The sequence below is a fragment of the Ischnura elegans genome, chromosome 2, assembly GCF_921293095.1.
Source record: "Ischnura elegans chromosome 2, ioIscEleg1.1, whole genome shotgun sequence".
NCBI lineage: Eukaryota > Metazoa > Arthropoda > Insecta > Odonata > Coenagrionidae > Ischnura > Ischnura elegans.
Window position 1 is genome coordinate 71,901,817 of NC_060247.1, and position 21,937 is coordinate 71,923,753.

At 36.2% G+C, this 21,937-nt stretch overlaps 1 protein-coding gene across 7 annotated transcripts in view; it reads left to right on the forward strand.

Annotated features, from left to right (window-relative positions):
- The window catches only part of LOC124153939 (solute carrier family 12 member 8), a 51,621-nt gene that overhangs the window by 19,969 nt on the left and 9,715 nt on the right, over positions 1–21,937 (forward strand). For 6 of the 7 annotated variants that reach the window (XM_046527354.1, XM_046527357.1, XM_046527356.1 and 3 more), the window contains 8 exons: positions 2,431–2,665; positions 3,784–3,985; positions 4,069–4,169; positions 5,150–5,283; positions 12,206–12,405; positions 14,751–14,928; positions 16,032–16,298; positions 20,496–20,674. In XM_046527354.1, coding sequence (XP_046383310.1) covers positions 2,431–2,665; positions 3,784–3,985; positions 4,069–4,169; positions 5,150–5,283; positions 12,206–12,405; positions 14,751–14,928; positions 16,032–16,298; positions 20,496–20,674 — 1,496 coding nt within the window. The remainder of the gene's footprint in view (positions 1–2,430; positions 2,666–3,783; positions 3,986–4,068; positions 4,170–5,149; positions 5,284–12,205; positions 12,406–14,750; positions 14,929–16,031; positions 16,299–20,495; positions 20,675–21,937) is intronic. The other variant, XM_046527360.1, reaches the window with a different exon arrangement.

Here is a 21,937-nt window from a genome sequence, read left to right on the forward strand (position 1 = left end):
GAGAACTGTAGTCATTTAGTGCTCGCAGCGCCGTTTTACGCAAGTTGACGAATTACATCAAATTCGTGGATTTTAGCGGTGAAAAGAGTTCGACGAGGGGAACCGAAAATGGTCGGGTGAAAAAAATCCGAAAATCCCCGATTCCCCCCACCAGGAGAACCTCAGTGCCGTGGGATAGCAACCTTAGGGCATTTCCCACGATCCGCTATCCCCCTCCATTCAGCACTCGCCTCACCCACTCTGAAGCTTTCCTCTTCTCCGAAATCAAACAAAAGGTCCCAGCTCGCGCAGGGATCGCATTACGAAGACCCCTGCTTCGAAAAAAATATCGAGAACAATAAAAACGTGTTTCACGCCCTCCCCCTTTTTCTCACCCACTGACCTTTTTCTGGCTACCTGCTTCGAAGTTACCCATTTCTGTTGGTCAACTGCTGTGCGAGTACCGTGGGATACTTACATTAGCGCATTTCCCAAGATCCGGTATCCCTCTCCATTCAGCACTAGCCCCCCCCCCCCCCTCTGAGGCTTTCCTCTTCTTCGAAATAAAAAAAGGTCACAGCTCGCGCAGGGATCATATTACGAAGACCTTAGCTTCAAAAAAATACCGGGTTACACGAGAACAATAGAAACGTGTTTCCGGCCCTCCCTTTCCTCCCCCACTGACCTTTTTTTCCTACCAGCTTCGAAGTTCTCCATTTCTGTGGAGGTCAACCGCTGCATGAGTCATCTATTAGCGCAAAAGGTGTCTAAGAATAACTTTCGTCAATTGATGTTACACCTTTATTGAATTGAAATATTAGTAATGTGCGCGTAATTTCAAAAAGAATAAGACCAAACACGACGTATTTCTGAGTTTATTTAAGCATTTTACGCAAAGAAATAAATGTCAAAATACGACGGAGACCTAGCATTCTGGTGAAACTCGATATGAGCAGCAAAGCTTCTCAGAAGTTGATGTGGTATTTTTTTCCGAAAACATATATCAAGTTACAATTAATGAGTGGTGCTGTAAATCTTTATTTTTACAGTCCCAGACAAAGGGATATTTTCACAGAATATTTGGTTTCTCCCTGATAGCAATTCCAATTCATCTTCTTATCTCGTAAGAACTCCCAAAGATGGACTGAAAATAATTGAAGAAAATCCGGTGGAAAAGAGCTTGTATTTTGCAAAATGCCTCAGATTGTCAGCTAGCACTTGGCAGCAGAAGTGGGGGTAAAGCGATGTTAGTTGAATTAATTATATGCCCAATTGTTTCCATAAAATTAAAATATTCATTAATCAGCTAAATTCCTGTTCGAATCCTTTAAAGTAAATCAAAATTACTCCCCAAAATCTTGAGTTGCCTGCTGCATAGGCAACCGAGTCAAACATTCCAGCATTCATCATTTAGTATTCGAGGTATTCGAAATTCGAGGTATTCGAATATTCGAGCAATGATTTAATATTCGAATTCGATATTCGAATTCGATATTCGAATTCGAGAAATCTGCTATTCGACCCATCTCTACTTTTAACCATGAAAGCGTGGAAGCAAATGAAAAACAGGCTCTTTTTCTTTTCAGACTTAAAAATTGAATGTACAAAAATAAAAAGATTAATAAGGATTGCATATTTTTAAGCCTATCACTTCAGCAGAGGATATCAATTCAGCAAACATGGACATATTTTGGAATTTTGTTGTATCCATATCAGAAATTAAAACATGTAATTTAAACACAAAATATTAATCTACCAAATTTAACAAATTATAATATTTTGCATTGTTTTTCTACACTAAGGGTTTAACTCAAAAAGACCTTAATTAAAGTGAAAGTTTTGGTTGTGTAAGACTTCATGTGCAAAATCAGAGACAACTGTGTATTGCACATGAAAATAGCTCTTCTATTTGTTTTGTATGACAGTGAAAGAAAAGCCTTTATTAAAGATGACTATGGGAATAGAAAGGGCTTCATTCTTCACCGTAGGATGCAGTGTGACCATCATGTTGTGTGTGTTTTCTGAACCATCGAGAGCAGTCGCTATGCCAACCTTCCACTGTATTCCATGACAGTAATAATAATAATTTGTAATTCAATGATTACAATGGTTAAAATCTGTGAGAGAATGGTGTACAATTTCATTACATGTGTGCTACGATTGTGATCCATCTGATCTGTTGTGTTTTATTAAAATATCCGGAAGTATCTCTGTGAAATCGTTATCCTGGGCCAAAGGAATCTACAATTAAGTTTTCTATATAATTATGATCTAAAATATTTGTATCTTCAACTTCATCCTAGCGTTTGTCCCGTGCTATTGCAGGGTCCGCTGTTCTGCTCAGTCTTCTCCACTTGGCTCGATCCAGGGCCAAAATCTAAAATATTTCTATGAGCCTACAAAAATAATCATTCAAAGAAGCTAATTTTTGTTATTCCATATTCCTTGCAGGCTGTAGGTTGTGCACTTAATGTTACTGGGTTTGGGGAGTCTGTTGCGAAATTGGTTGGGTTAGGTGAATGGCCATGGGCTGAAAGAGGATTTTCTGCTGCTGCCGTCCTCCTCCTCGGTATAATCAATGTTGCTGGAGTGAAATGGGTGGTCAAACTACAATTTGCACTTTTGATAATCCTGTTGCTTGGTGCCCTGGACTTTGCTGTTGGCTCATTCGTCCATGTTGATCCAGGTAATATTATAGTTACATAATTTTGATATCCACAACTGATGATTTTACTACTTTTTATCATATAAGTGACCTCACCACCTATTCCTATAAGTCTTCACATTTTGTGAACTACACTATTTTACATTATCATCATGTATCAAGGAGAAATTTTTACAGTATCGAGGGGAACATTTGAGCTGTTGAGGTAAATTAGACATCCAAGAAAAGTAACAGTGATTGGAAAGGTATTGTGAAAAATTATCATAGTGTTTTTGAAAAAAGGTGGCACTTTTCCATTTAGTTTTACATTCATAGGGCTTGTTTTGATATTTAAGTCGTCAGTTGATAGGGAACCGACTGGTGACTTTCCACTCACTGATTCATGGATGGAAATCCCTACCTCTTTAGCCCCTTTGATTCATGAAGATCTAAAAAATAATCAAGCACATTACAGTGGCTAATGGTTACAAGGAATCTGAATAAAAACAATGCGCCATGGGTGTAAGAAATTTGTGCCCCCCAAAATGGCTCCTACCCAAACCCAAAAAAGTGGTTCAAACTCTGTTAGTAATGTATCAATTAAATTGCTAAACTGATCATTAAAGACAATCTAAGAATTGACAATTCAATTACCCCTGAAAAGTTACTTTGCTGTGCCAAGAACATTACCCATTCATTTCTATGTACTCTCAATAGTGTATATAATTAAGTCCAACAATTGTGGTAAATTATATATTGGACAAATTTTTTATGACTTGTGAATTGTCAGTATTCTCTGTTTTCACAAATGTCTGAAAAAGGGCTGCATTTAAAAAGTTATGTGTAAAATAATTAAATAACATAATTTAAATACATAAATAGTATTTTCCATGTTGAATCAACTGGGAAAAACAAGGTGAATTTGTGCAGGATGATTTATGATACATGTATGGTTTTGTGTAACTGTTGTCATTATCAGGGAATCAAATAGTATGAAAAATATGAACTAAAATTAATGAAAAAATTTGGTAATATCTTTGGTTAGTCATTTATATTATTTGCTTGTGATAATTTATATTTTAAATATATGTATTCTATGGCTCAGCCCTTGTTTACTTTGATTTAATACCTTATTGGAATGCAATTATGTTCTCTTACAGCTAGTGGATTTGATGGGTGGCTCACTGGCAATTTTATGAAAAATACCTTCCCTGGGTATCAGGATGGGAATAATTGGTTCACTGTGTTTGGAATCTTTTTTCCTACTGTGACTGGTGTAATGGCTGGTATCAACATGAGTGGAGATTTAAGGCATCCCTCGAGGGACATACCAAACGGGACACTTTCTGCTTTAGGAACTGGGTATGAATTAAGTGTGGAAGTGTTTAATGCAGCAATTAATTAGTGTTTTTTTACAGTTAATTATTACAAGATTTTTCTTGCAGAACATTCCTATATCTCCTGTTTGTCCTTTTCTTGGGATGTACCTGTGAACGCCAAGCTCTTCTGACCGATTTCATGCTTGCATCCAAAGTGTCAGCATTGCGTGAGTATATCTTTCTCTGTATTTAGGTATTACCTGGTCATAGAAAACTCTGTAGTAATAGTCCAATATAGGTTTTGAAAATATAAATATATTTGATTGAATGTTATTTGACCGTGGTGGCTTGAAAATCTTTTAAAAGATTTTTTCCTGGAAAAATTGGCTTTTTTTTGAGCAATTATATCTTCCCTAGGGCTCATATTTTGAAAAGTTTTATGCATGTACATATATACCAATTAGATTAAAGTTTATTTGCTCTTATTGAACAGCTTTCGTTGTTTCTCCAGATATTCATGCATTATTGAATGCATATCAACAGAACAATATTTGAGATACCACGTCTCTTAACTGGTTACTGAATGACTCGGTAACTTCCCTGGGAGTTGTGGAATGGTTCATAGGTTTAATTTTTGCTGTTGATAATGTTTTTGATTTGCATTCGTATTTATAGTTTTCTTTAAACATGTTATTTTATTTTTTCTCCAGATTTGTTTGAATAGTCTGTTTTCAAATTTTTTTAGAATTTTTGGGCAACCTATTGAACCTCATTTAATTGGGATAACCTTCTTGGTAGTTTCCACGTACTTAAGTTATTGCACAGAGGATTAAAATGACTTGATAACTATTTTTGTGGTCAGTTGTATCCACCCAATGTATTTAGCCAAAAAAGCTAATGTTTTGGAAACTACCCTGGAAAACAAATCGATTCCCTGGGAAAACCCGGAAATCTCAGAGCATTTTTTAAATGCCACACAGTGGAAACCCTGTAAAGTGTAATAAATGTATTTGTTTCCTTATAACATTTGTCTGACTTTATTATTATTATACAGTTTACCACTGAAGATGAGAACCAGAATAGAGTATGGTGTGGAGCATAGGGTACATAAACTGCTGTTGTATTCATTAATATTTACCACTTACACTATGTGTTTGCCTTATCTGATTAATATTTTAATTCTTCATTTCTCCATTGCCTTGCATAGAATTTTTTCTTCTTGCTGGCCTTTACGTGTCTTCCATGTCTAGCTGCCTAGGTGCCATGTATGGCACCCCTCGAGTGTTACAGTCAATTGCCAATGAAAATGTTATTCCTGGTATTTCATTTCTTGGTAGAGGGGTAAGTTCAGCAAAAAATGTCTTTTTTGATCCTGTATGTGGTGTTACATTTCATTATAAAGGCCGTTTCACACGGGGCACGGGATTGCTCAGGTTAGAACTGCATTAATTTCTAAAATGGTGTGGAATTGCATGAATACATGAACGAAATTAGAACATTAGGGGCTATTTTGCTATCTCACGTCCACGCATTCTCGCATGTGTTCTAGCAATTCACCGCTTTACACGACGCAATTTTGACTGCGCCTTCGTACACACGTCAGATTGTGCAAGTTCATGCCCCGTGTAAAATGGCCTTAAGGAATAACCTCATACCAACCTGTGGTGCAATGGTGGAAAAATCATTTTCCTTCACTGGTTTGAACCTGATCTCCTGAATTCAATCAAGGTCTTCTACCACTTGAACTACTGGAGCATCTTCTTCCTATCTAGAGTGTGATGGCAGATGTTGAAGAATCCTCAGTAGTTCAAGTGTCACTTGGTGAATTCAGGATATATGGGTTCAAATTGGTCATAGCAAACGATTTTTCCTCTATGGAATTCTTGTTCTTTATCATATCTGTTCATTAGTATTTTGAATTCACTATCTTAGCTGTGGTGGGTTCGTCTAATTTGTTTCTTGTATCCATTCATTACAAAAATGATAAAGATGAGTATTTTTTGGTCTTATAAGCAGTGGCTAAGTGTGTGTGAAATTAAAGCATAGTCATTACGTGTGGTGAGTGGCCCATTTTCAGGGTCCCCTTTTTAATGGAATTTAAATTGATTAGATAAAACAACTTGTAAAAATCATGAGGTCCTTAGTTATACTACATATTTATGGGTAAAATTAAAGAAAGGAAAAGTGAACTAAAATGCTTGGTCGAACGAGTTCAATGTACCTTGTTGCGCAGTCATCTTTTTATGTCATGAAAATTCCAACCTGGGAAAGAATGGGGAACATCTTTCCAAAGTACAGAGGAACAACCATTTTCATGCAAATTGCTCAATGTGCAGGAAATTAAATTCTACCTAAAATCCAACGTGAACCTCAATAATGGCTAACAGTTTAGGCAACAGCAGTTCTGTATTTCTCGGAGCAAATGAATAATGTAGCATAAGAGCACGATAAAACAAGAGGTGCTTAAGAAAAAAGAGTTAGTACAGAGATGCTGCAGACTTGAAACTCTGGGTAGAGGAACAAATGTTTTGATGAACTGCAATTACTTTTCAGGTTTAATTGTGAGATAGAGCAAGGCATAATTTGTGCCCAATCATAATCATGGCTATCTTCAGCTAAGTTATTAAAATTTTTACTGCTTGGCAGATTTCTTGGCAAAGAAAACTTGGCATCTTCTGGGCCTACGTAACTTTAAAATGGGCATCTTCTATACCTACGTAACTATAATTCCTCATCATAACATTTGGTCCACTTGAGAGGGGACTGACTCATTCGCCTGCGGGAGGTTGACCTAATGGTTACTAAAAAGTAACACAATATTATGCCTTATCACAGCTGAGTGGAGGATGGATATAACAAAGAGCTGCAATGCAGAGCTTATCAGACCTTACCCTCATGCGGCCCTCTGTACTTCTGTGCCGCTCGGAGCTGACTGCATTTTAATGAATTAATAGCTGTTTCTTAGAAGTCTTCTCAATCTGTATTGGCCTATAAAAGTTCTTTTTCAATTGATTGCAAATATAGATTGTTTAGCTGTTATTTCTGCCTGTGTGGATCCTTTAAAGTATATATTGATGCAACTGCAGAAAAAATCCTCTCCACTGGGAAAGTTATGGCGGATATTGTACAGAAAAGTTCAGCTAAATGGAATGCTTCACTGAAGTTCTCTAGATGCTTGTCCAAGTATGTCCAAAAAATCCAACTATGTTGCAGCTACAGCTGCAGAGCATCTGTGTGGTCAAGCTTTGCTCCTCAATCCTAACGAGAGTTGCCAAGGTTGACCAAGAGAAGCCAAATGAGCAGGAACTTACTGGCCTCGGCAAAGACTAGTCCACTCGAATACCATTGCAATCTTCAGTTGATGGGATTGGCGAGGGTGGGTGCAGGCAGGAGAATGGCTGCCAACATATTCTTCAAAATGAATGAACCTATGGCTTGTTTTCAATCTTTTTTTATAAATTCTTCAGCAACAAATCGAAAAATTGCTGATGTTCATAATTTACATTAACTTAACTTTCTTTAAATCATTTTTCTGAAGTCTTCTTAGTATTTTCTATTTTGATTTAGTCATCGCTGAACAAACAAATGACCAGACACTCCGTCACTGCTTAACACGTTGACCGCCATGCCGGTCATAATGACCGGAGTCGAGTGGCTCCTGTCACGCCACGCCGGTCATACTGACCGGACTCCGAGCGACTGTTTTAAGGAGGTATTTCTGACGCCAGAGTGACCGGAATCTCTTGCTAACGTATGGGCCATGACCATTGTAGCATCAGAATATAAATATTTACTGTATTTCCCGGCCTATAAGACGCACCGGCGCATAAGATGCACCTGGATTTTTCAGGTTAGAATTTACGAAAAAAACTAAAATACTTGGATAATACAAAAAAGAATTTTAATGATAAAATTTTACATAAAAACGGAACTTTAATATTAAAAAAATTTAAAATTATTAATGAGCAAATATATCAGAGTTTATTCATCATAGAACCCCAGAAATTCCTCATCACTGCTGCTAAAATCATTCGCGTACATATTTTCTCGGGAGTCATCACTTTCCTCATACAAAATGTCATCTTCACTTCCATCCAGCGCATTGCTGATTCCACACTTTTTGAAAGACTTTATGATAGTCTCAGTTTTTACTTTCTGCCAGGACTTTTTCACCCACTCACAAACGGTAGAAATTGACGGCCGTTTCATTCTTCCGGTCGGTGTGAAATCGTGAGTTGGTGCCTCAATCCACTTTATCCATTCTTCACGCATAAATCCCTTGAATGGTTTATTGATTGAAACATCCAAAGGCTGCAGTTGAGAAGTCAATCCACCAGGAATCACAGCAAGATGCGTCTTCAGTTCTGTAGCAAGGATTTTTGCGGACTCTGTTATATGGGCCTTAAACTGATCGCACACTAACAAAGACGATTTCTTCAGAAGTCCACCAGGACGCCGGGACCACACCCTCTGCAACCACAGTTTCATACCCTCTCCATCCATCCATCCCTTAGGATGAACATGAATATAAATTCCATGTGGAATTGTACACTTAGGCAGCGTTTTTCATTTAAAGATCAACAAAGGAGGGAGTTTTGAACCATCAGCACAACACGCAAGGACAACAGTATAGCGTGTTTTTTCGTTGCCGGAAGTCTTTATCGTAACTGTCTTTGCACCTTTAACGTCCACAGTTCTATTTGATGGCACATCAAATGTCAAGGGAACCTCATCCATATTTCCTATCTGTCCTATTTCAAAACACTTCATTTTTCTCAGGTTAAGTACGTATTTATGGAATTCGATGATTTTTCTTTCGTATTCAGGTGGCAGTTTTTGTGCTATTGTGGTTTTAGCACGCATGCACAGACCATTTCTCTTCATAAATCTTTCACACCACGACGTTGTCCCAGAAAAATCGGTAATAGACATATCTATCGCCAACTTTCTCGCTTCCATTAAAATCATTTTTGTTGAAACAGTGATCCCGTTCTTCCTGTGATTTATTATCCAGGTCTTAACGTGCTCCTCAAGCTTCGGCCATTTAGGAGAACATGAACGTAAAGTTTTCTTACTCTTATTTGCATTCATTAAATCTACCTTCTGCTTCCGCCATTCTCGTATCATCTTCTCGGTTGGAGGTGGGCCGAAACGCCTTGCAGCTGCCCGGTTGCCGTGTTCCGAAGCATATTTCACGACTTCAAGTTTAAACGCAATACTGTACGACAATCTTCTCTCTTTAGATCCCATTAGGTTATTCCAATTTTGACTTTTTATACAGAAATTACCAAGTTTCTGTGCTTAGAAGCACATGTGCAGACTAAATAGAAAGATACGTATTACGGCTGAACTGACGGAACACCGAGCTCATACTTTGTTACCTAAGGTTGAGTGCCGGTGGTGCCGGTAGACTCGTGAGTTTATCGTGAGAGATACAATGTATTAGCATGTAGATGACATCTCCTTTAGTTCAATGTATGTAAGTTTTGCAGCAGCACCCATTGCAAGATTAAACTAAACATGCTACATTGTATGCATTTCTGACTTATCCGGGAATTTTTTTAAAGGAGTTAGACATCGACGTATTAAAACTTTATTTCTAACAACCTGCTCAAAAGAGTGCTATTATCAAAATTTTTAATGAATTGAACTATTTTCAATGCCTGATACACTAAAAAATACTTGATGGTAATTATTTATCCTGTCAAAACGGTTGCTTATTATAGGACGAAGTTATACCCGTGATATCCGTATACCATCGGCGCATAAGACGCAGGCAAATTTTACAGCACATTTAGGAGAAAAAAAAGTGCGTCTTATCGGCCGGGAAATATGGTAGTTTAAAGTGAAGTACAAAGACACATTTAATGTTTTATAATCCAGGAATAGTTAACGGACTGAAAAACACTAATGGTTAGAGGACATATCTACTAAAAACATCATGGCGGTCAACGTGTTAAGAGGCTGAAATTATGTACAGTGCAACCTCGATATAACGACACCCCACGGTGTACTAATAAACACTCGCTATAGCGAATTGTCGCTTTACCGGAGGTGGAGTAAATAATAGCCAATATACCTTTTGCGAACAGATATACAGGAACAGGAGTGGTGCGGCGACAGATAAACATCTATCCGATAAACGTAAGCATAAATCCAGACGAAAGGCGATGTTTTTTTTGCATCACTAAATTTCCTAACTCAAACAATGACTAACTATTCTAACAATTTATAAGCGCCGCACTGAATAAAAATCATGGAAAGCATTGTTTCGTCAATCATTATGCCAATGCACAACCGACGAAGCCATTTTTCTATGCACTTAATTAGTTCATTTACGTGATCATTCTATTATTTTGGTATTTTCCACTGAAAATTCAAAAATTAATTGATAAAACAGTATTGCGGTTATTTAATGCCTCAAATGTTTCCATTGGTGTATGTTTATTGTTTCTGTACGTTATGCGGCAGTGAAGTGAAATAACGCGTTACATTTGTTTCTACAGGCGAAAACGGTGGAAGGTTGTATAACGTTCCCGCCTAGGAAGACTTTTTCTATCAAATAATGTAATACCTACACAATCTACGGTAAAAAATTTGCTAAGCTTGAAAAATGATGTGATTAAAATTGCCGTTGTTGAAAAAAAGTTTCTTTTTGAGTGTTACGCTCGCGACGTATTTGAAGTAATACACCGAGTTTACCACGGCACTGCAAACGAGTTAGTTGTTCTGCGAGTTCTTCCAGCGGCCACCAGGGGATGCTCGGCTACCCACGTGACAAAAGAGAGCGCCAGTACGACTCCGACCACTGACGCGAATAGTTCACCCTTGTAAATCCGCAACGGAGAATAAATACGTCCATCCGGACAATTCACGCTGAGTATCATTGCTTCGTACATCCTACATCATCGCTAAGGCGCACTACCTACCTTTAGAGGCATCATTGCAAGAAATACCTCATACTGCAAGGGTTTTGTCGGGGAGTTGTATGTAAAAAAGTTCCGTTTCGTCTATGTTATATGACGCGGGGAATACTTCTAAAGATACTTACGATCGGAGTCCTTTCTTCCACGACTTCGGGTTTACACCGCAGGCATGACCAGCAATTATGAGGGGAGATAACGCTTTGGTGCTTCGCATTAGTATAATCAACCTTCTGCACTCTTAAAATTATCGATTCGCAATCTATCCCTGAAATGTTCCGCTTAAGGCTTGGGCGTAGCCCCTTTCTCAGAAGTTCCCGCAGATTGGAATGGGCAAAACCACCCGAACAAAGCTACTTATAACTATTCATCGTCTGCATTCCTTGGGCGCTTCTGTGTTTTTATAATTTTGCAGAGCGAATAGGAAGATAAATTAATTTCGACACTCTCATATTACTCCTTTATTTTTATTTTCTCACTTAGACGTGTTTGGTGTTTTTTTGGCCATGGTGACTGCCATCAAATGCTTTCTATTCACGCAACTCACGGACGTGCGGGTATGCTGCCGACTGCTTTCTGCCGTCCGAGGAACAAAAGAAGATGAAGCATTCGCGAATGCTAATGCCACAATATTTTCACCAAAATTAACTACTTATTTATCGAACGACAGTTAACCACATAAATTTGAGACTGAGCACTCCATTAACTTCATATCTAACAGATCGCTAGAAATTATAGAGGTTAAGGAGTCTTGATGAAAGTCTTCCGGCGGTGAAACCCTCGCTATGGCGAGAGGCAGCACCAAAAGGGTGTCGTTAAAACGATTTTTTTAACACGCTTATTATAGGGTCAATTGACGGTGCATCGGCTATCTCTCGTTATAGCGGGAGTGTCGCTATAGCCCGTACTCGCTTTAACGAGGTTCCACTGTATTTACCAGCTAAAATTATCCTTGTTTCTGTCAGATTGATTGATATAGTGCTTCTTAGCCTGTCCTTGATTTCCTCTGGTAAAGCTTAAATTTTTTTGTTCAATTAAAATTAGTTATTTTATTGGTTTCACATCTAAGACTATGAATTGTTTTATCCATATATTTGTAAATCCTGCCAAATTTAATATAATGTAATTAAAATATAATGTAATGTAATGATATGTAATTATAAGTGAAGAAGTGAGAGCTCTAGCCCAGAAAATTCAACAATAAATAAAAAATCAACTACCTAACTGAAAATTTTCTATGTTTGAACTGTTTTTTCTAATATAAGATTGAAAAATGTATCATGTGGGTACTTGCAGGATTAGAAATGATGAATTACCTTATGTTTATTCCTTATTTTCAGCGTGGTCCCAACCGTGTTCCAGTTCATGCAATGGCTCTGGTGGCAATTGTGACATTGTCATTTATTTTGGTTGGTCAAATCAATACACTGGCTCCTATTGTCACCATGCCTTTTCTTCTCACGTATGCTGCAATTGACTATGCCTACTTTGCTCTCGCACAAACCTTTGAAATACAGATGAGGCGTGAGGAAAGATTTAGGTAAGTTTTAGTGTGGTGCTTTAAGTTCTTTACTTGTAAATAGAGTAATTTAAGAATGAAAGTGTGTGCTTTGGGAAAAAAGATAATTTCACTGAAAATTTTAGTTTAGCAACATGAACGTTCTAAATGGGAGAGTTGTAGACTGGGTTTATTCTCAAATTGAACCAGGTAAGCCAGCCTTAACCTCTAGAATACCTATAAAACTTGAAATGGAAACATAACGGAGGTGGTTATTGGAAAGTTGAACCAATGCACAGTGGGCTGAAATTTAAAAAAAACTGGCCAAAAATCTCTGTAGTCACGAGTATTGTTAAATTAATGAGAGTTTTTGCATATCATGTTTTGCAAAAATGCAATGACACTTATTTAGGGTGATCTAGAACATATTATTCTATAGCAGAGCAATCATATCCTAAAAGGGTGACTAGTGATGAGGGATGCAAACAACCTAGGGTCAAGAAATATAGAATTACTGTATTTCTTCAAATACATATAGTCCCCCTCTGAATATTGTCCCCCCCCCCTAATTTTGAGGCCTCAGTTTTGAGAAAAATTAGAAAAATGAATTTTTATGAAGTCCCACCTTTACTTTTACCATGGGCATTTTTGAAAAAAGGGGAACTATATTCATATAAATACCGTATACATGAATTGCAACAAGAAAAACTTCCACTGTGCCGTGAATTGAACCATGGACTATTGGCTCTTTTGGCCAATACGCTATGCAAATTAAGGAACCTGGATAGTGTAGTGGTCTGCACACTGGCCCAGAAAGCCAAAGGTCTTAGGTTCGATTCCTGGTACAGGGGAATTTTTACTCATTCATGTATATACAAGCCACCACCATTCACCGCCATTCACGCTGCAGTCTTTGAAATATTGCACAAAGATAGAATTAATTCTACTGATAGCAACATTTAAAGGTATTAAATAACTCTTGAGTGAGTTGAATCATGATTAAACATAGTAATGGGGTCTTTAAACATGAAATTTTGGTCATTCAAGTGTAACAAAATAGAAAAATACTGTTAACTATTATTTTTATTGCTTGATGAATCCAAAACAATGGCATGCCATTCAAATGCCTATTCTGAGAGTATTTAGAGGACGACAACTCTTCATATTCAGAGTTATTGTCCTCTTTTGTAAGAAGATTTTTCACCCCCTCTGGTAATTATATTAGTTTCTGGTGAACTCCTGCTGAAAAAGAAATTAAAGGATCTGATGTAACCAGAAGCCTATGGAAAAGGTCTTGATTTGTGGCTATCCTACACTCTTTCCTGATTTTATACTTTCTACTTTATTGCAACCATATCAAACCCATATTTTGGGAAAATTCAATCTGCAGAATGAGAATATTTGAATGTGTTCTAAGTAAAAGAAAAAATATGGGTGCATGAAGAAGTAGCTGTTGAGGGCAAAGGGCATGGGGGACAAACAAACCATAAGTTTTTTTGCTGTCTGTACTTGGCTGCCACACATAGACCCGAGGGCAAAACCATCACAACAGGGTACATACTATTAAGGCTTCGTGGAGATATGGAAGTTATTGCAATGCTCTTATTTTTTTATTAAAATCCAGTCTCTCACACAGACTGCTGCACAAATTATGGTAGGTTTCGACTGCCTACCACGTGCATGGAGGTCAATGGGCACGAGAACTGACTGGCATCATTTTTCTTTGCCATGAATAAGAAGAAGGGGTGCAATTTTGAACAAGATTTTCTTTTCAGCCTAATGGTATAGACTTCTGTCAAACTTGTGGTCTTATCTCAGTGTTGGCTAGCGGTGGTAAAAACTTTCATCCTAGAAATAAGATAAAAATTAGTGAAAAACTAATGCTGTAAACAAATCATGAAGTTGAAATATTTGATAAAAATTGTACGCCCCTGGTTTCATTGATTTTAATTGTATTTTGTGGGCTGTTGGTCTTAAAAAAATTAATTCAAGTTATGTATGCTTCCCTAGATCTTGTAAAATGTGGATATCTGTTCTCGGTTCGAAATGAAAAATTCAAAATTTTGACATATTGCCAGCTTTCTTTATTTCAGCCTATTGTGCTCCAGTATTTGTTGTGTTGCATTTTGATTTTAATGCAAATATTCAGAATTATGATGATGGAGTGAAGTTGAAGATCATGACCACATTTTTCCTGCATTCGATGAATTCAATTATTAGAATTTTGTCAAGAATTTTGGAGTCCTTGGAATTCAAATAAAAGATCCTTCTTTATACTAGAGAAATTCTGATTTCTATGATGTTCTAGTATTTCACCTGTTTTTTTTTACAAGTCTGTGATATTTATTCCATGTAATCTACTATCTAATTACTATTTTCTCTTACAGGAGCCACCAAGCTGTGGGTAGTCCTACTTTTCAGGTTGATGATGGTGAAGGTGGTGCTACAACGCCAGGATATGGTTCCACTTCACAAAATTCTAATAATCCTTCAGATGCAATTCATCAGTATAGTAGTGATTTAGATAAGTTGTTTCCAGAGAGAGTCCAGCATCAAAAACTGACTGTGAGTATTCCTCCATATGCTTAACTTTGCGACTTAAATCTAATCAGGGAAGATAAAATCGTAGCAGGATATTCTTATTGTTGAAAATTTTATGAATCTATTATGGCAGAAGTAATTAGTAGATTAATAGCATTAATTCATTCATTAATTCATTCTGCAGAACCGATATTATGTTGAATCAGCAATATTTCTAGACAAGAAATCTGTATAAACAGCATGTAAATGTTACGTCAAAAATTTTTTTTTGTTTAAAAATAAGGGATTTAGTTACATGATTGAAGATACATTGTGGGAGAGGAAAAAAATCAAAATTTGAAATTTTAAAAAGTGTGCCTAAAATTTGCTCAGATCATATGCCAGATACATTATACACCTTGTTGTAAAACAATTTTTTTAGTATTTTTTTTTCATTTTTCTGAAAATAATGATTAATCAAGGTGTTACTGCCCTTACAAATTAGTCATGATTGTCATCTTTAATAATAATTCAATTGAGGAAACTTGAGCATCAGTGCACTCTACAATTACGTTATCTGTTTGAAATTGGAGCAATAAATAGTTGTCTCTGCATCCCATCCGTCACTTCACTTATTGTGAGGTCTTTTTATTTTATTCCTGCTGAAAAAGGGGAATGTTATTAATTCATGCCATGAAACACTGTCAGAAGTCTAGTTTTAGTAGTTAAGTCTAGTTTAGTAGTTCTTGTAGTTGATTAATGATGGGCTCAATCACTGTCACTCAAAATATAAATATTTAGTCCTTGAATTTGGTAGATTGATAGAAAAAATGTTTTTACTGAAAATTTCTTCTACATACAGCTTCTAGCCTGTAAATCAAATATGAAAAATCAGTAAAGGGACTGCACCCAAAAGTTTTTGAGGTCATTAGAAATTTGAGGAAAATTAAGGTAAGGGGATTGCTGTGGAGTTGCCATAGTCATTGGTCAGAAGTAGCTAGTGATATCAACAACTTTGCAATCCTATTCCATAAAAAGTTCAAATTTTTTGTGAATTTCAAATTTATTAAAAAAATATTTGATGTTTTTGTATTGTTGGGAAATGTGTCTTTAAATGTTGGTGCACCTTTATCTTTTGTTGAAATTAGAGGCAACATAGCTCCCCTACATCCAGTGCCGTTTCATCACCTGAAGAACCAATCATCCACAATCCAAATGAAACAAGAGGAACTGAAGGGGAAGGCTATGATGGAGTGGTTGTGGCTCCTGCCAATGGTGTTGTTAGTGGTCCAGATGGTAGAGCTGATGAAACTACTGCAGAAGCGGTTGCTAAACAAAAAAGAGACACACACATTCGGTCAAAGTCTAATAACTGGTACTCAAGTTTATGCAATCGTTGGATGTCACTGATTGGGGTACGTTCAATTTTTTTTCTTATTATTACTTGAGTCTGGAATTGTTTCATTGAAAAGTGAATATTTATAAAAGAGCAAGAATAAAATCTAATTTTGACATGAGAGAAGATGGCAATACTTAGTTACTCTAAAACCTTTGATGGGATTTATGAAAAGAAGAGTCCATTTTCAAATTATGCTGAGGACTTTAATGTTTTTCTTTTTCTATACTGGCCAGAATTTATTTAATGTTAAATATATTTTTGGGGAGAACAGAATTTTGTTTTCTGCATTAGCTTTTACTGCCCATTCTTCAGCAGAAATGATATGTCATGGAGTACTCATGTTTCTAAAGCAAATCCGATATTTCTGTTTATGAATTTAACGCAATTCACATACGTGTTCCATCAGCATAAAAATTTGGGGAACATGAGCTTTGTTCTATCTTTTTTTAATCACAAGTCTTGTTCGTGAGAATCTCGAGGATAAAACCTCAGATCAACTTCAACAGAGTAGTGCTGTTCTGAGAAAAATTGTAGAATTCCTTTGATATATTTATGAGAAATGACGGGTGATAAAATGAGAGGAAATACATTTTATTTCAGCTATCAAAGTAATAAGCAGCTTATTTTATTGAATTAAAGATGGAATCAAATAGTAGGTAAGGTTAAATAAATGTCTTGACCAAAATGTTGGTTGATATGAGTGCTTATGAATTTGGAGCGTTTACTTGTAAAACAAGTGTTACGATTGGTTTAATACTTCCCCAGTGCATTATTTGTATCAACTTTTCTCAGGGTCTCTACTGTGTAAGAAATTTCTACCTTTACCTTCATCCTGGCTTGCCATTATCAGTCATGTGTGGTTTTATTTTTGATACCTGCATTGTGTACCATTCTGGCTAGAAATTTGTTCCTGCTAATTGTAACATCTATTGCATCTTTTTACAGTGGAATTTGTATTTTTGTGTGTGCAGCACTATCACACTAATGCAATAAGCATTTCACGTGCCACAGTTTTTTGTGATGCATACGCATTTAACCCTTTGAGTGCGTGCAAAAATCCAAAGAAAGGAATTGAGTGCCAAAAGATTATAATTAGAGATGGGTCGAATAGCAGCTTTCTCGAAAATTGAATACGAATGCTTAATTTTTTCTAAATACCTCACTCGAATAACGAATACTCCATTACTGAATATGCATTTTTCCACCAATTTCAAATACAAATTAAAATTAAAAAATGCTGAACACTTTGCAAGTCATTGTACTTCAATACATCTCTTAAATCCAGATGCAACTGTCACCCACAATTACATCAAACTTGTGCGCATGAAGCACCACAATGCTTTTGTTCTTCCTTGTTTGCATTTTGAAGGTTATATTATTAGTATTGCTTTACTGCATTCTTTGAAAACCTAAAATTAAATATAATTGACAGTAAATTTAAAATTAGAATGTGTGAAACGTAAATTTGATCATGCAAAAGGGAGTTAGAAAAGGAATAGCCTTCCCACGTGCATTTGAAGGCATACATACATTTGTTTTAGTGTTGATCTTGTGGAGTCATCTGGATTATACGTATTTCAATGCTTATTTTCAATGATAAGTTTTTGCAAAAATATTCTTCTTCTTCTAAGTAATCAACCCTTGGGTTGGTTTGCAGCAGTCTCTCCATCTCTGTCTGTCCTCCGCCAGCCTCTTCAGCTCTAGGTAGCTGTTGCAGCCCATGTCCTTCATTACTTGGGTGATATAGCTCAACCTCGGCCTTCCTCTGCCCCTCTTCCCCTCCACAGTGCCCTCTAAAACTGTTTTTACCAATCCATTATTTTGTCTCAGTAAATGTCCAACCCATTTACTTCTCCTTGCAGTTAGAATACTCCACAGGTCTGCTTTCACTCCCAGTCTTTCCAGTATCTCCTCATTCGTTACCCGGTCTACCCATGAAACTTTTAACATTCTACGGTAGCACCATAGTTCAAAAGCATCAATTCTTTTTTTCTCTGCTGCTCCTATCGTCCAAGTTTCACTACCATAAAGCATTATGCTCCATACAAAAGTTTTGAGTAGATTCATCCTAATCTTGATACTCATGTTTTTTGAAACGTATATCTTTCTCTTCTTGTTGAAAGCTATTTTTGCCTGTTGTATTCTACTGCTTATTTCCCTTTTGCTTCTGGCATCCGTGGTGATCTTGCTTCCTAAATACGTGAATTCTTCTACATTGTTCAGCTGTGTATTACCCAAAGTTATATGTGTTGGTATTCCTGTTTTGCTTACAACGAGTGTCTTGGTTTTGGTCCTGCTTAACTTTAGATTGTATCTAGCCAGCGTGACTTCCAAACACCCTAAGCACTTCTTGTAGTTGGTCTTCACTTTCTGCCAAGACTGCTAAGTCGTCCGCAAAACATAGCTTATATATCCTCTGCCCATTGACCTTAATTCCTGCTTCCGGTAAGTTGCTCTCTGCCTCGTCCAGTGCTCTTTGTAGCTATAAGTTAAATAGCGCAGGTGACAATGAACATCCCTGTCTCACTCCTTTTCTAATTTTGGCCTGCTGTTCGTATTGTCCAAATCTCAGCACTGCAATTTCTTCTCTATAGAGACCCCAGATAATTCTTCTATCTTTGTAATTTATCTTTGCTTCTTTCATTATGGTAAAGAGCTGCTTCCAATCAACACTATCAAAAGCTTTTTCCAGATCAACAAAAGCTATGTAGGTGTTCTTTTCTTTACTCAATCTTTTTTCTAGTATGATTCTAATGGCAAGTACTGCATCTCTGGTTCCTCGTCCTTTTCTAAATCCAAATTGGTCTTTGCTGAGGAGAGTTTCAACCTTATCTTCAATCCGGCTTAGTACAATGATAGACAGTATTTTAGAGGCATGTGTGACAAATATTATTAAAGAATTTAACCAACCAAATGTGCAAACCTTCATGTTAAACCCAACCATTGTCAATGGATTAAAATTGAATCACAAACTATTTGTGCTGTGTATTCAAAATTCAAATGATTGATGACTTTGTGTCATCGTATATTGAATAGTGTAAAAAGCTCATTATTCGAGGTGTTTGGTGATTCGACTATTCAAACTTCCCATCCCTAATTATAATTGAAAATTGTATGACTTGAATGTTATTTAATTTAATATATTTAATGATTTGAGTTTCATATTCAGAAAACATATAGATTGTTTCCTTTTGTCATATTTTGGCCATTTATGTGAATAAGAAATGCAGTCAGTTTTTAAATTAAAATATTGTTTTGTTTTTGGTCCTTGAATTTAGATTCAATTCAGGCGATGTTGGCTCTTATAAGAAATTTTGAGCATCACTTACAAAGAAAATTACACTGCAGGGGTTAATCTTATTTAATATATTTGCATTGTTTTTACCTCATGTATTACAAAAGAGGCTCCTCAAGTCGGCCTCTAAAAGTGTTGTCACTCCCGCACATTTAAATGGGCTTGTTGCCACTTGTGTCACTGACAGACAAATTGATCCGAGTTTCACGGGAAAATAAGGTATAATTGGGGTTATTAACGGAAATTTATATGCATGGTGATGTGATCGATCAAATTCATTACTTTTCAATGTTATACCTCGCATTAACAAACATTATACTGCAAAATATTGGATGTTTGAGGATTGCATTACCCTCATCACCGCACTGTAGACATTTTGAGAACCGATTGTAGTGCGATCGAAGTGGCAACTAAAATCAGCCTTCTTTCTATGGGATAGAATTGGGCCTCCCCTATGCAGTCCCCTTGGTTTTTACATTTATGGTGTATAATATGCTATCTCTGGGGCCACTGGGCTGAAATATTCTGCCTTACTCAAAGTGAAAATACTGCGCCCATTCCAGACTCTATACTTGCAATGACCATGTTTTCAGTACTGACAGCCTGCCATTATGTATTAGTATCCTAATTTTGGAAAAGTTGCCACTACTTGCTGGTTGTAATTTAGCTTGTGTGGAAAGAACCCTAGTAAAATTTTTGATTTTGAATGAGATATGTGTAAAATGTTCTGTATAGAAATTGCTATTGTAAATTAGTTACCTCTTCTATTTTAATCAAAAGATTTAGTTTTGTCTGTCATGAAAATTTAATGTTATTGTCAATTGATGAAATTCACATTGATTTTTTTGGTGATTGTGTATTGTGTGTTTGTTTTGAATTCAGAGTGTGTTTGTTAACACTTTCCTAATTATATTGCAGGCGTTGGTGAAGTTACTGATAATGTTTTTAGTTAATTGGGTGTATGCTCTTGTAAATATCTTGGTTGTATTTTTGGTGTGGTTTTATGTTGGCCGAGCAAACCCAGCGGTCACTCCTGGCTTGGCCTCTCAATTCAGATTTCTCCGATGGCTCAAGAACTCTCTCCTGCGATTAATGGGGTAAATATTTTTGTTACTCTTACCTTTTGGGGGAATTTCATGATATCAAGTGAGTACATACGTAATACTCAAATCACTCACTCCACTCAAAAGTAACCATCTGAGAATAATCATATTTTTGGTTGAATAACCGAATTTTTGGGTAATGACTTGCACTTTTTTTATCAAAGCTGTAAATGCAGTAACACATTTTTATTCTAATTTTTTGAGGAATTGTGTATTAATTCTTATTATGGTGAAGGATTTTGTTTTCTGCTTTGAATTCTAAATAGGAATTTTTTGTGGTTGGTTTATATGTTTAAAGAAATTTGTGTTACCTCCTCTTAATATAAGCTAATAATATTGATACCATATTTGGTTTGTGGCATGGCAAGTTTTGAAATTTTTAATAATTTTTAAATAAGACCTTTCACAATTTTTCCACTTAATTTATTTGCACGTGATGCATTTTTTATTCATATTAGCATTAATAATGCCATTATATATATAACAATTGGTAATGTTGTTGCATACAATTAAACTCGTTTTGTGCTTTCGACTCAAATGATAAATTGAGTCAAGATATTTTCAAATGAAAGCTGAGACAAAGAAAATTGCATACCTGTTCAATTTTGCAATTTTTATCTGTAGAATATTCTCCATTTACATTTATAAAATGTTGCGTTACAGAATGAATCCCCATTTTATAAACTATTTCGTGAACACCCACAGACATGCTGAATCTTGAAATGAACTTTCTAGACTAACCACTTTTTCTTCCAGTATTCTTCTCCCACGTCCATTTATCAACCTTCTCATGAAAACCCATGTAGGAGGAGCGTAACTTAAACTTTTTATGCTTTTTATGCATGGTATGGGAAAATAGGAAATTAGCAAAATCTGAAAGATAGGATTCGCCTCATCTCAGGTTTCTCTGAAAGCTCTCAGCCACAAAATCATCATGCATCTCATCCTTTATTCTGTGTAATAAGTAATTTTCTCTTGAATGATAATTTTTTGAATGTATAAATCTGATTTTAATATTCATCATCAATTCCTAGTTCAAGTTCAATAAATCCATTTGGAATTACAGTAAACTCTTGATTTTACGAAGTCAGTGGGACCGGAAAATCGGCACTTCGTAAAATCGAGTTTCGTAAATTCAAACCTTTTTCATAAGTCACGAAAAAAATGTTCGCTTTTGTTTCTTCCGCCGTTTTTTGTCTTTAGTGGTCTTATTTAAATGTTTTCGGTGGTTATTCTCGGTATAATTCATAGAAAAGG